At 45.6% G+C, this 15957-nt stretch overlaps 1 protein-coding gene across 1 annotated transcript; it reads right to left on the reverse strand.

Annotated features, from left to right (window-relative positions):
• Positions 1–6697: 6697 nt before the first annotated feature.
• Positions 6698–9415, reverse strand: LOC144167059 (uncharacterized). Its single transcript, XM_077696449.1, has 2 exons — positions 9313–9415; positions 6698–9052 (listed from the first exon to the last, which is right to left on the reverse strand). Exon 2 carries the CDS (start codon positions 8961–8963, stop codon positions 8004–8006), a length of 960 nt encoding a protein of 319 aa, XP_077552575.1. The 5' UTR covers positions 8964–9052; positions 9313–9415; the 3' UTR covers positions 6698–8003.
• Positions 9416–15957: the final 6542 nt, after the last annotated feature.

Raw genomic sequence — 15957 nt, forward strand, 5'->3', positions numbered from 1 at the left:
GCTGTTCACGCTACCTGCAACCGCAAACCCACAGCAGGCTGCACAACTTAGAGCAAACATGCCAGTTTTTTTTACCATACCATTGCAGCAGTTGCGGAAAAATGTGGCAAGCTGGTTTTACGAGGCTTGGGCCTTTGCCTTATGCTTAGTCGTCAGAAATAAACAAAAATTAGCTTCACTGACGAAATTGTTCTGGGTGTTAGCAGTTGTGTGGTGATCTTTTCTCAGCCAACCTATTTCTTCATGCACCTGTGGAAATAGTAAGCTTTTTTAGTCTGTTTTGCTGCTGCACAACTGCGTTTGGCATCTGCAGCAAATGAGGTCTACATTCTTGTTGCGTTGCATGTCTGGCATTGGCCAGGGCATTGTTGTTATGGCATTTGTTCTTTCAAATGTGAAGAAACAAATGCTTTTTCTTAAGACGAAAGAAGAGAGAGGGAGAATAAACTTTATTCAGTTTGCCAACGGTGATGCTTAGTCATCGGCCGTGAGCCCTTGGGCTCTGTAAGCATCCTCAGTCAGTTGGACAGCCCAAAGTTGATCTTCCGGGCAGGAGCTGAGCAGCACGGTCTCCCACTGCTCACTTTTAGTAATTTTGCGGCCATTTGTGATCACCTGTGGACATTGCCATAACATGTACGCCAGGTCCACGTGTTCCTGATATCTATGATACTTGGGGGAGTAGCGCCCTGGGTAGTAATAGCTTTACACAAGTGGGTTTGGTGACAAGTGGGTCTGAGGAGTCGCCAGTCCACTGAATGTCTCACTGAGGGATGGCTTCGCAGGTGGGAAGCGTGCCTAGCCTAAACAATAATGGACTGTAATGTCACTGTATGACATTAGCCTGTCCCTGCCTGGTGTGGGGTGAGGTCTGTATTGGAGGTGCCGTCCGCTCGGTCGGTAAAGCCTGGAGTGGCTTCGTGTGCAGAGTCATTCCCTGCAAGGGCAGAGTGAGCGGGAGTCCAAATGATGCTGACCTTGCCTGTCCCATAGAGTTAATACTACTGACTCTAGAGGAAAAGCTGCCCGGCCAGCCCGTGCATTAAAACCGTGCTACACCCGGGCGCAGATATGATGCCATCCTCACAGCGTTGCCCGCTGTTTTTTTGCCTACTAGAGTTGGCGGCAGTAGTGAGTTTTCACCTAGCAACATACCCATTCCATCATGGCAGCCACCGTTGCTGTGAGTGCGCCGTGGCAACTTTGCTGTGCAGAAACATTGTGTAAAGTTTTTCCTGTGGTAGGTAGCGAACTTTTGTGCCGTGCTGCCGCGTTAGATGCAGTTTTGCATTCATTCTCCGCAACTGAGAAGGGTAGCGCGTAGATTAGTGGGTACTTCGTACGCTCAGAGAGGTAGCTTTTGCGGGTGCATCAGGGGAGCTCGGTCGTCGCTTCGCAGTTGAGCGGACGTGTTTTTTCGTGCTCCCGTGCTTCGGAGGGGCTTCATTTCGGCGGCTCATTGCCAACGCGGGCCGTTGGATGTCGCCCGGCTTTCGCTCTGCCAGTGTGGGCGGTCGAGTCGAGTACAAGTATGTGGGCCGCACTCCTATCCAGCGAACTCCAAAGCGATCGGGACCGCCGAAGACTTCGCTCTTCGTCCCACCAAGCTCTCCTCCCCGCTTCACCGTTCCCTTCGAGGCTTCTCGTCTCCCGGACGCAGCATTACGCCAGCCAACAGTGTGCGTGGTGTGTTGTGTGCGACGCAATTGGCCACAGTGGAACTACTCTTCTGTACTCCTCTGTACTCACCTTTCTAATCTTTACTTTTCTCTCTCCTATCCTATTTACCCTAGTATTCCCGCTTCTGGACTGTGTTAAATGCAGGTGAGCTGCCATGAGAGCTCAATAATGACCCCAGTTCATTTATTTTCCTTCTTCCTTTAAAAAGAAATCACTTCCCCCTGATTTCTTTTTCCCCTTATTTTTTTCCTGGTGCCTTCCCCCGTATACGCGCATGCGCTGTTTGTGTATATATCCTTTTGTGTGTAGTGAAAGAGTTCAGTTGATATGCAGCGCTAGTCCTGTGCAGTCTTTTCTTGGTTGTCCCGTCAGTACAGCGCTAATTTAACATGTTTCACACGCCTCCCCCCTGTATGCGTCAGCTGATTGTTTTCGCAATCTATTGAGGTGCTCTTTACAACTACTTGCTTTTCTAGCGCTTCCAAGAAATGCTTGTAAATGGAAATCGTACTTGTGACTGCATTTTGTGCTCAACAAACACGCTTTCTGTGCCTGTGCCTGTCTACGAGGCCTCTGGAGCACGTGTGTCAACTTTTTTCTCCAGTTGAAATACTTTTAGGTAGAGGCCCTTGCATTAGCTTAGATTCAATTACCGTGAAATACCCAAGCCTAATATTACTATGTTATGTGCACCATGAAACTCACTCAAGGAATTGTGGAACTATAGCTTTCAGTACTTCCAACCACAAAGAAAGTAGTGCAAGTGTTCATTAGTCGCTGCAGGGGTCGTTACCTGTTAAAATTTCATGCCCCCTCTCCCAGAATAAAGAAAGAGAAAAATTGTGTGAGGAACTAACTATTTCCAGCAAAGCTATGGCAGGTTTAAAGCCAATAAGCAGACGGAGCTAAAAGCCAAAAAACCTTTTTGAAGAAAAAAACAATATCATTATTAAAATAACTCAAGCACTTGAGAATAGGAGAAGAACGAAATAAACAAATACAAGCAGACGCAGCATAAAAGAGCAAAAAAATGAACAAAGCAAATGCAATTCTACGAGGGAGTTAGTCACGAAAGCTTGCCACAAATACAAGCAGACGCAGCATAAAAGAGCAAAAAAATGAACAAAGCAAATGCAATTCTACGAGGGAGTTAGTCACGAAAGCTTGCCAAGAAGGAACAGACACTTCAGGAGAATTTTTAAAAAAATTACAAATTATGTACCCTATTTACATCATGTACACAGAAAATCAGACATATTTCAGTGGTTTTAGACAAGATGGAGCTGAAGTAGCCAAATCAGTTCTTGCCTTGAAGAAACAGATTGAAGTGAATAAGAGAGAAAAACAGTCACAGGTGCTCAAGGGGTGTTACCTGCATGCAGCATCCTTCGTTTGCCCATTTTGTCGTTTTGCCTGCATGTTTTATGCCTCTCTTTTTTTTCGCCCATGCTGCTGTCTTTGTACTGGCGATTTCCACGCCATGTTTTTTTTTTTCTCCTGAATTTTTTTCTCCATTATTTTATGCCAATCCTTTCTTTTCCTTTAAAGTTTCCTGTTCCAATTTCCACATGTAGCACAGCCAGCTGGGCAGTTCTTTCCTTGGTTAACCTCCTTAGCTTTCTTCTAGTTTCTTCCTTTCTTCAATGTCGCACATTAGGTAATCTTAGCCTTCCTCTTACCATCACAAACTACCCTAGAGGTCTGGTGGTATTACTGGTGGTGAAATAAATATTGTTGGATGAGAATTGCTTGTACATGACCCTCTTGCTTTTTCTGTGTTTATTTTTGCTTGTTCTGGCAGCCAGAGAGTAATGTACATATGAAAAGTAACTTGTACGGAAGATTTTATTGGGCTCAGATTGCACAAATAGCTTGTCACGCCTGAAGCAAAACCGGTGTAAGGATGAGAAGGTAAGGCTGGCAATGTCAAATTTCTTTTTTTCGTTGCCGGAATTGCGACATGGAATGTTATATGGTGTGAAGCACATGATACACGAGCTGATGGCATTGTGATGGCCCATTATTTTTGATGAAAATAGCAATGCTGGTGGCCACAATCTGAATGGGCATTAGCCAGAACATTCATAATCAGCTACAGCATTACTGGCACCCAGCTTCGGTAATGCATCTTCGTCATCATCCTTGTTGCTGTGAGCATGCAGGAATGGAAGCGTGGAAAATCTACAAGGTGTGGTGTGACACCTTTGCGGCCACCGGTTTGATGTTAGCATAAATGATAGGGCTGTGCTACACATATCGAATTACTTCCTTCTATCGCGTATCGCAGTCGCATATCGCCTTCCTTCCTTTTATCTGGTGTAAACAGCTGAAGAACGTCTCCAGGTGGCACTGGCTGAACCGATACGTGCAGATAAAACTGTCGCAAATAATAAAATTGAGAGTTAAATTTATTGTCCGCTTTCTTAATGACTGTCATATGCAATACACATTAAGTGTCTGAATACTCTATATTAGCGATTGATAGTCTCATGCTAGGCAGTCTGATTCACCTGCAACAGTTATGTTTGGCAGCTGTTTCAAAATTAACCACTATGAATGAACTAATGAGGGGCAATAACAATTTATAGGTACACACAAATTAATTTACTTTCCAAGGAAGACGTATATCCTTCGTCAACTTCGCCTTGCACAAAATACATGACGGTCCCATTGCAACCCAAGAAAGCGCATATGTGTGTTACCTCAACATGCTTCCTAGGCGGTTTCTCTTGACAGACAGATTTCCGGCCAAACCCCCACGCAGTTCAGGCAAAACCACCTGCAGGCACGGGGTAGTCCTGATAATTGGGCGTGAACAGAAGTGGCCGTTTCCATTCGTTTTTGAAGGCACCCAGGGAAGGACAGAATAATTTTTCGTAACGCCCCACCACACGGGTGCCCATCTCACATGAATCAAGTTTACTCCCTCCCTTCCTCCTCTGTCCAGGGATATACATGGGCAATATGAGAGCAGAGGTACAAGTAGACGTAATAAAACAACGTCGCTGATCCACCCAGTTTAAGAAAGGTGTCATGCAAAGCATCAAATATATTCTCGAAAATTTCAGATTGCGTGTTTCAGCGATCGAAGGAGCATGCACCAATCGCACACACGCATACAGATTTCTGCACCTACATTCGGGATTAACTTTCGGCTTCGCCTTGTCCTCCTCTAGAAAACCACCTTATTGTGCAAATGAAGCTACCATTATTATTATTAGTTGGCGGTTGTTTTATCTCTCACTCAAACAAAACACCGTTCAGTGAAAGTATAACAGCACTCGTGAACAAGAGCCTAGTTATACGCTAGGCATGGTAAAATGTTTCGTACATTTGGTTGTTTTTAATTTAGGAATCATATACGGTCAAAAGGAGCCGATCTGCCCAGCAATGTCTCGCATAACATGATATGGCCAGCTGACGGCGAGTTCATATGGGCAGCAGCCACTACGGACATGGAGAGAAGGTGTTTGAAGATAGGCGGTGGCGGCTTTATTCCATATCGCCGGCAGTCCTCGCAAGCTTGTCTTCTCAAGCAACGAAGTGACACAGCAGACACTAAGGCGTGTTAGAGTGAACCTTTGTAAATTACCCCCACATGAGTGACGCTCCTCACAATACACGACTTGCAAAATAGTGCGCGCCGCCCGTGGTAAAAAGTTGAACCAACGCGACGTTTTGGGTGCGAGAGTGCGCGGTTTCAAAACAAAACCAAGCAAAGCCTTGGTCGGCGCTGTGCCGGGTTATGGTTGTGGCGCTTTGTGCTTTTGTGAGATTACCACTGCGTTGTTGGCAATGATTGAGGAAGATTTTATTCCGTTTCCACTCTGCCCTACTGGGTGCGTGGCAGAAGTCTCAACGAGCAACATTACCGAGGACGCCGTGTGGCAGTATTTGCACTCGACAACGCCGACTATCAGTCTGGAGCACCGACGCAGACTCTTCAAAGACGAGGGACACGTTCACAACCTTATGGTGAACTCGAATACAGACGACGCCGAACTCAGCCTTGTACAAGCGGCGTGTGTGCCATTGATAAAGAGTGAGGTGTACGTCGTGTCGGCCTGGTTTAAGCGGGCGCCTGGCCTCATTGTGGGAGCTCACTGCGATTCTGTGGCAGGGCAAGTATACTTGTACCTTTTTTGCAGTCGCTCTCGTAAGGTATTCACCCTAAGCAACATACGTTATGTTAGCTGTTGAGAATGGCTACATCCTTTCCTACTTTCTTTTTATTTCATTCACCGCGATCACTTGTGCAACTTTCTTCTGCGGTCACTTTCACTGGAAGTATGTTCTGTACTTGAGAAAACGAGCTGGATTGCGGCCCTAGCTGTCGGGGTAACTCGCTCTCATTTGCGGTGGCGGAGTTGTTTTCTAGAAGTATGCTAGCAAGTACGGTGACTGGATTTGAATGAGGGCCGCCTTTATTTTTTTTAATCAGTACTACAGATCAGAGATTTTGCAATCCTACCAGGGCGATTTCTGCTTCATGTGCACGGAAAAGTGCAGCTTTAGGTGAAGCCACACATGAAAAATCCCAGCGTAATTCCTTGTTTTACCATTTTCAGAGCGTAATATTGCAGTATGTCTCGTCAGAATGCCTCATTGTGAGTTCTTGATTTCAGACTCAGCGAGAGCTGCCAACACGTCGCTGCCGTTCTTTTTGCTGCTGCCGAGATAAAAGGAGACGACGAGAGCGGAGTATGGTGCACTGATGTCCCATGCGCGTGAACTGTGCCTGCAGAAGGTGCGACCTGTTTTACCACATGCATCAGTCTTGCACCAAATACCCCTATAATGTTTGGTTCATGCATTGCACGTCATTTCTATATTTTACTCCATGCAATCACGTATGCACATCAGCCACTCTGTGTTAAAAATGTGTTTTTCTAGCAGTATTATTGAACTTCAAGTGATGTTTATTTTTATTTGTGCAAGTTTTTTTGCATCTAAGCAAAAATGCTTGTGCTGTCAAATGGACTAGTGTGAGTCCACGAGTGGAAGCATGCGCATCATGAAAAATCCACGACAGCATGAAACAGCAGTCATTTTCACCATTTATTGGTTTCAGTTTAACAAGAGCAAGGGTGTGCGATACTTGCTTTGCATGAACGCTGGATATTGCATAAACAGTGCTTTATTTCTTTTACAGCCGAGAAGCCAGCACCGCGACTTCCTCTAACAGAGATAGGATTCAGACGGCCCGTCATCAACAAGCCAATGCCTCCAGCACGCCCAAGGCAGTACAACCCCTGCGAGAAGCTGGGACCGTACCCCCCGACAGCATCAAAACACTCAAAGATGACCTGAAAGCTCGATTCCCAGCATTGCATGCTTTGAGATACCTTAGTCAGAGCGATACGCACCCACCAGCAGCCGAAGAGGCACCTGATGCGCAGGTGGAACTGCAGGATACCGACGACCTGTGGAGTGAGCCTTCACAAGAAATAATACAAAACTACTTTGCATCCCCGAAGCCACTGCCAGAGAGGCAAATACCAGAAATCTGTGCAGCCACAATGAGCCAAGCTAATAATAAGCAGTGGTTCGTTGAGAGGACAAGACGACTGACAGCTTTAGCCTTCAAGAGAATTTGCTCTTGTACAAAGCCTGTTGGCCTGCTGAAAACGCTGCTCTACCCGTGAGAGAGCGGTGTCAGAGGCTATGGTTTATGGCCGTGACCATGAGAAAGACGCTGTGGCAGCCTATGTCTCACAAATGAGAATCATGGATGTAGAAGTCGATGTTTTTGAAACTAGACTATGTGTTCACAAAGAGCACCCATTACTAGCGGAATCACCTGACAGGCTAGTGAGTATTGATAAAAGTCATGCCTGCCATCCAAGAAAGGAATAACTGTACAGGACGCCTGCAAGGACAGGAAGTTTTGCTGTGCTCTGAAAGATGGCGTGGCATCTTTGAAGACAAAAGAGTACTATTACCAAGTACAAGGGCCGATGGTTGTGACATGCTACATGTGGTGCAACTTTGCCATATGGACGGACGGGGAAGATGGAAGTCCTACACACATTCATGTCGAGCGCATTTCCTTTAATCAAAGCTTCTGGCAAAACGAAATGCTGCCTGCATTGCATCACTTTATGCTTCATGCGTTCATTCCCGAGCTTCTGACACAAAGAATAAGGAGGCTCGGTGTTCTGTACACGTCTGGAGCATATGTCTCATTTAAAAAGTCCGCAGTGGCTTCCTCGTGAGCCAACCAGCGGTCAGTTTGAAGTTGAAAATAAAGAAGCTGGTGTGAAACGTTTCAAACACAAGCATAAATGGTGTACTTTATTGTTGACGCATTACACTCTCTTGCATCATTCTGCTACTTTTATTAAAGGCGGCTTGAAGTTCGCGAGGAAGCAGCACACTTGGAACACCTGTTCAGCAATGTCGAGCATTGTAATGGGAAAGGCTCCCTTTAATATTCTGAAGGTCGTAACTCGACCTATCGCTCGTTCAACATGCACCCTAGCACTTGCAATCTTGCGCGTCTCGTAAACTGCCTCCGCAGGCATTTGCCTTTCGTGCCGTTCATGAAAGGGGGGTCGGTGAACCATTATACCTGATCGCAGGTGAGGAAACGTAAAAACTTTATCAACCATTATCGCGTCTCCTTCCTCCTGCAGATCCACGAGTCCACTGCTCTCTAGGATGGCTTTGTACCAGAGCCGAGACACAAAAGCAACATAGCCGTCCGGGGTGCAGCCAAGAAGTGTCTTGTAGGTGTTGTAATGCTTAGATCTAGAGAAGGTCTGACGCTGTGCTTTCAACAAAGAGGACCTCTGAATGCGAACTTCAGTCGCATCAAGCACAAGAGGAGTATCTTCAAACCCTTTAAAAGATTTGGGAAGATGTTGCTCCATATCTTCTTTCGGAAGAATATTAGTCAGCCTTCGTAGTTCCCTTTGGAGAAAGTTGATCCATGTCGAAAATATTCTGCTGACTTGACTTCCAGAGTGCATGAAATTTCTCGCAACCTCTTCGGTTGACATCCCAGTCCTCATGCGGACCAACACCATGAAAAATTCCTTTCTGAGGTCAATTTCTTTTGGCCGACCACGTGTCTCGCCTTGCTTTTTGTCGTCAGAGCCCCAGTACGTAATGTTCCTGGCACAGGGTTCCAAGTGCTTGAACAGAGACTCAAATACCTTAATGTTCGGAAGGCCGGTGTATGAGCGACACTTGGAACAACTTTGGAGTATGCTCAGGTTAAGGAGTCGCGACTCGGCGTGGTGAAGTCGTCCCTCAAGCCTTCGGTTCTTCTCTTTTAGCATGATGATTGCACTTTATAGCTGGGCAATTTTTTCCTCCGACAGCTTGATCTGCCCACAATTGCAGTTCTGGCAACGACAATCAGCAACATCTACACATTGGAAAAAGACAAACATACAGAAGCTATTAATGCATTCCGAAAATAATATTGCGCTAGAATTCTCTAAAGCTTGTTTTTTATGCTAAAATTTATTATTCCTGAATTAAGCGTGCTAACACACACAGCAAAAACAGTGGCCTGATGAATGAATTTACTTTTTCCTGGTGCTATGGGCCTAGTATACGTTATGTGGGTTAATAGTAATATGCCGGCTACTCAATTCCAAGCAGGAAGAGGAGAATCGCACTCACCTGAAGTAGCAGCACTTGGACAATGCACCGGGGGTGCAGCAGACACCTCGTCACTGGGCTCTCCTGCACAGAAAAAGCAACCGAGAAATTTGGACAAGTTCAATCACCCTAAGTATAGCACAGCTAGAGAATGTGAGGAAGACAAATGTTATAATGAGGTAACAAATTAAATACCAGTCGTGCTGAGCAGGCCATTTTCGTCCGTGTTCCTGCTATGCAATACGCCATTTCCGGCACCTGCACCACAAACTTCACCTGCACACACGTCAGACATTGTAGTCTGAAAAGCAATACGTTGTGATGCAAGCAAGTGCTCACTGCAACAAGGCATCAACAAAATACTAAGGTTGCGATCCAAATCTTCCTTCTGGTTGAATAAATGAACACTTGTCAAACAGTACCTGTGTCGTCTTGGCGGGGCCCTGTGTGAACAGGCTGTGGTGTGCTGAGGAGTGCATTCTCATCTTGTTCTGGGCGCTCCACTTCAGTGTTTGCACCACCTAGAATACTGAGGCTGTACAGAATCAATATCTGAAAGCCTATTCCTCTAAGCACAATAAATAAAAATTCGGCTAAAAATTGTACTTGCTAGTTTTTTTTATTCATATTACCTTATACACCTTAACAGTTAGTATAAGGGCGTGTTATAATTCCCGTAGTTCTGAACACGCCGTATTTTTAAGGCATTCATTGCCTTAAAAAAAAACGGCCTTAGAGCGAAACTTAAACCAGAAATGAAAAAAGTAGCGAGGCTGCGGACAGCATGATGCTTAGCGGGGCGCACTGAATGTACTGTTTCTGGTAGCCCTGCATTAGCGTCAGCATTTCCCAGCCAGCATTGCAGTGGCGTTACCCGTTACGAGCCTGAACAGATCGCCGCAGTTTGTGAACAGTTCACACAGTTCTAGTTTTCCACTGCGCACCATCGCAGCAGCGGCACGGCGGGGACCATTCACCCATAGGTCGGCAAAACAGAAAGTACTCACTCAAACTCAATCACAATTTTTTTCCATTCACGCTGTACTCAATCAAACTCAGACTCAAAAACTTCGTCTGTTCACAAAATCACTCGTATTCACTCATCAAATACTCATTTGTAATCGTACTCACTTGTACTCAAACTCATTTGTCCTCACGAGTTTTCGTACTCAATCTGTACTCATGAGTACTGAATCTGTACTCATGAGTACTGAATGAGTACCACAGCTCATGAGTACTACTCATGAGTACTACTCATTTTTCACTCATGAGTACTACTCATTATGCACTCATGAGTACTACTCATTCTCCACTCATGAGTACTCAATCTGTACTCATGAGTACTCAATTTGTATTACTCACGAATAATCAACTTATCTGCACTGTTAGCTAGGTCGTAGCTCGAATGAAAGACTAAGTAGAAAAAATAAATTGTTTAATTGATTAGAAAAACCCAGGTTACTTATAAATCAGGACAGAGGAAGAAAACGTCTGACGCGGTGCACTGTCGTTGGGCGACTTACTGCGCGAAGGCAAGTACATGTGAGAAAGCGAAACGGAACGTAAGCACTCGCGTTGCGTCTGGCGTCTCCTCTTGTTCTCAGGCCGGGTCGGGCTCAGGGGAGCTCGGGGGTTGTCGGTGCAGCCATGGCCGTAAACTGCGTTTTTCTGCGTGTCTTCGGGTGGCAGCTTTTGTCGTCCGTTTTCTTGTTTGCACTACTGTACTCAGGAGTGCATATACTCAAGAGTGCAAGCACTCGCAAAAACAGTATTCATGAGTATTGTACTCATGAGTGCTGTGTACTCACGAGTGCTGTGTACTAATGAGTGCTGTGTACTCATGAGTACTGTGTACTCATGAGTACTGTGTACTCATGAGTACTCATACTCATTAGTACTCAAACTCATGAGTACTCATACTCATGAATACTGTACTCATGAGTACTCATACTCATGAGTAGTGTACTCATGAGTACTGTACTCATGAGTAGTGGACTTACTCCTGTACTCACTCGTCATCGTACTCACTGTTTTTTTCTGGGTGTGTGATCACTCATCATCGTGATGATGATGATGGTTGGTGTTTAATGGCGCAAGGCCGACGAGGGCAAGGAGCGCCAGAGAAGTTATTTAATGAAAAGAAGTGATTCCCACAAAAGGTAGGTATAAAAAGAGTAAACTGGACATAGTAAGATCGATAAAGATAATGGTGATGGCTGGTGTATAGGGCCAGATGTGATTACGCATGATAGGAAATGAGGTTTAAAAACTTAACATCTGACAAGTATTTAAAAACGCGTTTTACAGAAACCATGGCATCGTCACCTAGAAACAGAGACGGGTGTAGGGGAATATGTTGTCTGTAGAGTTCTCTGAAGTGTTTGTGTCGTGTTGTGTCAAGTGCCTTGCATTGTATGAGTATGTGGACTACGGATAGGCCCTCCCCACACCTGCTACACAGGGGTCTTGGAGATCCCGTGAGCAGGTGCGAGTGCGTCACATGTGTATGGCCTATCCGTAATCTAGCTAAGGTAACTTCAATGTGCCTGTTGTGTGAGTCAGTAGTGTATTGTCCCAAGTGTGGTTTTATTACGTGTAGTTTGTTGTCTGTCTGTTTGCTCCAGTCGGCTTGCCATGTTTTACGGAGTTGCTGTCTTATGTGTGGCTTGAGGTCTGTGTAAGGAAGTGTTGTTATGTTTACTGTGTTTCGGAGTGCAGCATTGGCGGCCATTTCATCCGCCAGTTCATTTCCGCCGATGCCAGAGTGGCCTGGCACCCAACACACAGTTACTTCAAGGTTTGAAGAATACGCCAGCATAATTGATTTCAAGAGAAGGTTAACTACATGGTTTTTCGATGACTTTCCGGATAATAATGCACGGACGACGCTCAGCGAATCTGTATAGATGATAGATTTAGGAATATTATGTTCAACTATGTGATTTACAGCCAGAAAGATGCCATATGCTTCTGCCGAAAAAATACTTGTCTTTGCATTCATGGCTCTACCTCCTTCAAAATTGGGTCCATGAGCAGCACAAGACACCGCAGTGAACGTTTTGGAAGCATCAGTGAAAAACTCTGCAGCCCTGTATTTATCCTGCAGATACATGAAATGCTGCTGAATCGCAATTCTTGGTGCCCTGTTCTTATCCAGATGCGTAAAAGACAGGTCACAGAGCACAGGGCGCAGATTCCATGGTGGTATAAAATCAGTGATGGGTGTCTTGTGAATGTCTAAAAAGGGTACCTCATGCTCAGAGGCTTTCTCTCTTACCCTAAGTGAAAAGGGCAGAGAGATGGATGGACGATTTAAGAACAGTTGTTGTGAGGATGTGTTATTAATGGTGGAATTAAAAGGGTGGTTAGTCAGGGCCATGATTTTCGAGGCATACAACAAATCCATGTAAATCCTCTGGTGATATAGGGACCATTTATCACACTCGGCGTAGAGGCTCTCGACTGGGCTAGTGCGAAAAGCACCACATGCAAGGCGAAGACCCAGATGCAGCACTGGGTCGAGCATTTTTAGTGCCGTTTTTGTTGCAGACCCATAAATGACGCTTCCATAGTCCAATCGGGACCCCACTAGGCTTGTGAAAATACATAAGAGGAGTTGCTTGTCCGTTCCATAAGACTGGTGGGACAAGATTTTAAGAACGTTGAGAGCCTTTAGACATTTATGTTTCAATTGCTTAATGTGAGGTATGAATGTAAGCTTTTCATCCAACACCACTCCTAAAAACTTGTGTTCCTTCCTCACAGGAAGCGAAACGCCATTAAGTGTAATGTCTGGGTCCGGATGGATCCCACGCTTCCTGGAGAAGACAACACAGGTGCTTTTTTCTGGATTAAGTTGAAACCCATTCTTGTCTGCCCAGCTGGCAAGTTTTTTGACAGCGAGCTGGACTTGACGCTCACAGATGGACATATTGCATGATTTAAAAGATACCTGGACGTCGTCTACATACATGGAATAAGAAATTGTAGGTGGCAATGCCTTCCCAAGGGAGTTCATTTTAACTATGAAAAGAGTGCAGATTAAAACTCCACCTTGCGGAACGCCGTTTTCTTGTACATGAACCCTTGAGAGTGCGCTACCAACTCTCACACGAAAAGTTCTTTCGGACAAATAACTAGCAAGAATGTTCATCATGTTCCCCGAGACACCAAATGACTTCAGGTCACTGAGGATCCCGTAGCGCCAGGCGGTGTCATATGCCTTCTCAAGGTCAAAAAACACGGTTGTGCAAAACTGTTTGTGAATGAAAGCGTCCTTTATGTATGACTCAAGAGCGACAAGTTGGTCATTTGTAGATCGCCCCGCCCTGAAGCCTGCCTGGCAGCTCTCGAGAAGACCATGGTACTCTAAGAAGTACACGAGTCTCCTGTTTATCATCTTCTCAAAGAGCTTACACAGGCAGCTTGTCAGGGCAATGGGACGATAACTGGCGGGAGAGGAAGGGTCCTTTCCTTCCTTCAAGAAAGCCACCACTATGGCCTCCCTCCATGAGCGAGGAATGTGCCCCGAAAGCCATATGTTGTTGTATAGATGTAGGAGTGTTTCAAGAGTGTCTGGGTGTAGGTGTTGTATCATGGTGTATGTGATTTTGTCTGCACCTGGAGCTGAAGGCTTACATGTGCTGAGAGCAACCTTCAGCTCATGAATTGGAAAAGGACAATTGTAAGAAGTGCGCGACTTGTTGTGATCACGCAAGGACTTCTTTTCTACAGATGTTTTGTGTTTCATGAAAGTGTTCGTGTAGTGTGCTGAACTGGACACGTGTTCGAAGTGTTGTGCAAGCGTGTTAGCCTGGTCTTCAAGTGTGTCCCCTGTTGTGCTAACCAGGGGCAGGCTGTGTGTCTGTTGTCCTTTGAGCTTGCGTATACGTGTCCAGACTTTGTGTGTGTCCGTGTATGAATTAATGGATGTCAAGAAGGTGTGCCAACTCTCTCGTTTCGCCTCACAGCGCACACGTTTTCCTAACGCCTTGGCCCGTTTGAACAAAATGAGGTTACCCGACGTGGGGTACCGACGAAGGACACCCCACGCCTTGTTCTGGGCCTCTCGCGCCCGCCTACAGTCCTCATTCCACCACGGCCTCCTCTGGTTGCGCGGGGCACCAGAGACGTGGGGAATAGACTTTTCGGAGGCGTCGAGGATGTGCGCCGTGAGGAGTTGGGTAGCTTCTTCGACGTGTAGGTGTCCTATGGATGTGTGGTGTAGTTTGGATGTCTCTGTAAATGTGTTCCAGTTAGCTCGTGCTTCATTGAACCTATTATGGGAAGATGAACTGCTTGGGCCTTTACCTATATATGTAAGTGAGGTGGGGAAGTGGTCACTGCCATATGGGTCAGTGCCCACACCCCACTCAAGACATGGAAAAAGAACTGCGGAGCCAATCGCCAAGTCAAGACATGAGTATGTGTTGTGTCCTATGTTATGGTATGTAGGCTGTTTATTGTTGAAAAGGCATGCTCCTGAAGATGTAAGGAATTTCTCTATAAGGCGACCTCGGGCATCCGTGCGAGAAGAGCCCCAAAGAGTGTTGTGAGCATTAAGGTCGCCTGTTAGAATGTATGGTTCGGGCAGCTGGTCAACCAGCGCCTCGAAGTCAGAACTCAAAAGTGTAACATCAGGAGGAATGTATATGGAGCATACCGTTATCAACCTATTAAAGGAGCCATGAAGACAAAATACAAGTTGGGTTTATTAGAAAGACTGCTTAGTCCCGATAACAATGATACCAATATCATCGCAATCTTCGAACAAATAACGGAGATATTAAAGAAAACGTTTGAAGCAGTCGCGACCCCCTAGCCAATTTCCCGCAACTTTTCTATGACGTCACGGAACCTTGTTTGTGCGATTGGCGGCCGCCTAAGAGACCTGTCACGACGGCACATCACTGGACGTCTGTAATGGGGCCTCTAGTTCCATTTGACCGCATCGCTTGAATGCTAACGTGCAGTTAACGCACTGAAAATTATGTTTAATTGTTGGCCCGTATGACGTCATTCTTGCTCATAACACGTCACTGTGGCGCAAAATTTGAAAGTTTTTAAATACTTCTTGCATTTTTTTCGTTAAAAAAACATCTTTTGTGGCTCTAATGGAGCTGAGTGAGATACTGAATCCTCGTTCTTTCAAATTAAACGAAGTTGTATTTTCTCTTCATGGCTCCTTTAAATATTATTAAGCGTATTGCTACAGCCTCAAGGATAGTGTTCAAGGTGACAGGGTGGCATGCTAAGGATTTCCGGACGATTATGGCCACACCGCCAGAAGAGTGTGTGCAGCCATCCCTGTCTTTCCTGTATACCAGGTAACTATTCAAGAAATTTGATTGTTTAGAATTCAAATGTGTTTCCTGAACACACATTACACTTGGCTGATTGGTATGCAGAATCTCCTACACGTCGTCAAGATTATTCAGAAGGCCTCTGCAGTTCCATTGAACAATATTTTCTCTTCCCATTATTTAGTGTGAGAGCTACTGGAGTGTGTATGTTTATGTGTCGTCTTTCGGGGCTGTGACTCTTGGATTGGGCTTTTTGGGCGGCCTATCTGTAGGCTTGGACGTCGGAGGCCGCTCCTTGCGCTGCGTTGCAGGCAAGAACGGCACGACGTCCATCTCGTCGTCCGATGTCCTGGGTGTGCCCGTG

Source organism: Haemaphysalis longicornis, unplaced genomic scaffold (assembly GCF_048455015.1).
Source record: "Haemaphysalis longicornis isolate Haplotype H1 unplaced genomic scaffold, Haemaphysalis longicornis Haplotype H1 scaffold_2, whole genome shotgun sequence".
In the NCBI taxonomy this organism is placed as follows: domain Eukaryota; kingdom Metazoa; phylum Arthropoda; class Arachnida; order Ixodida; family Ixodidae; genus Haemaphysalis; species Haemaphysalis longicornis.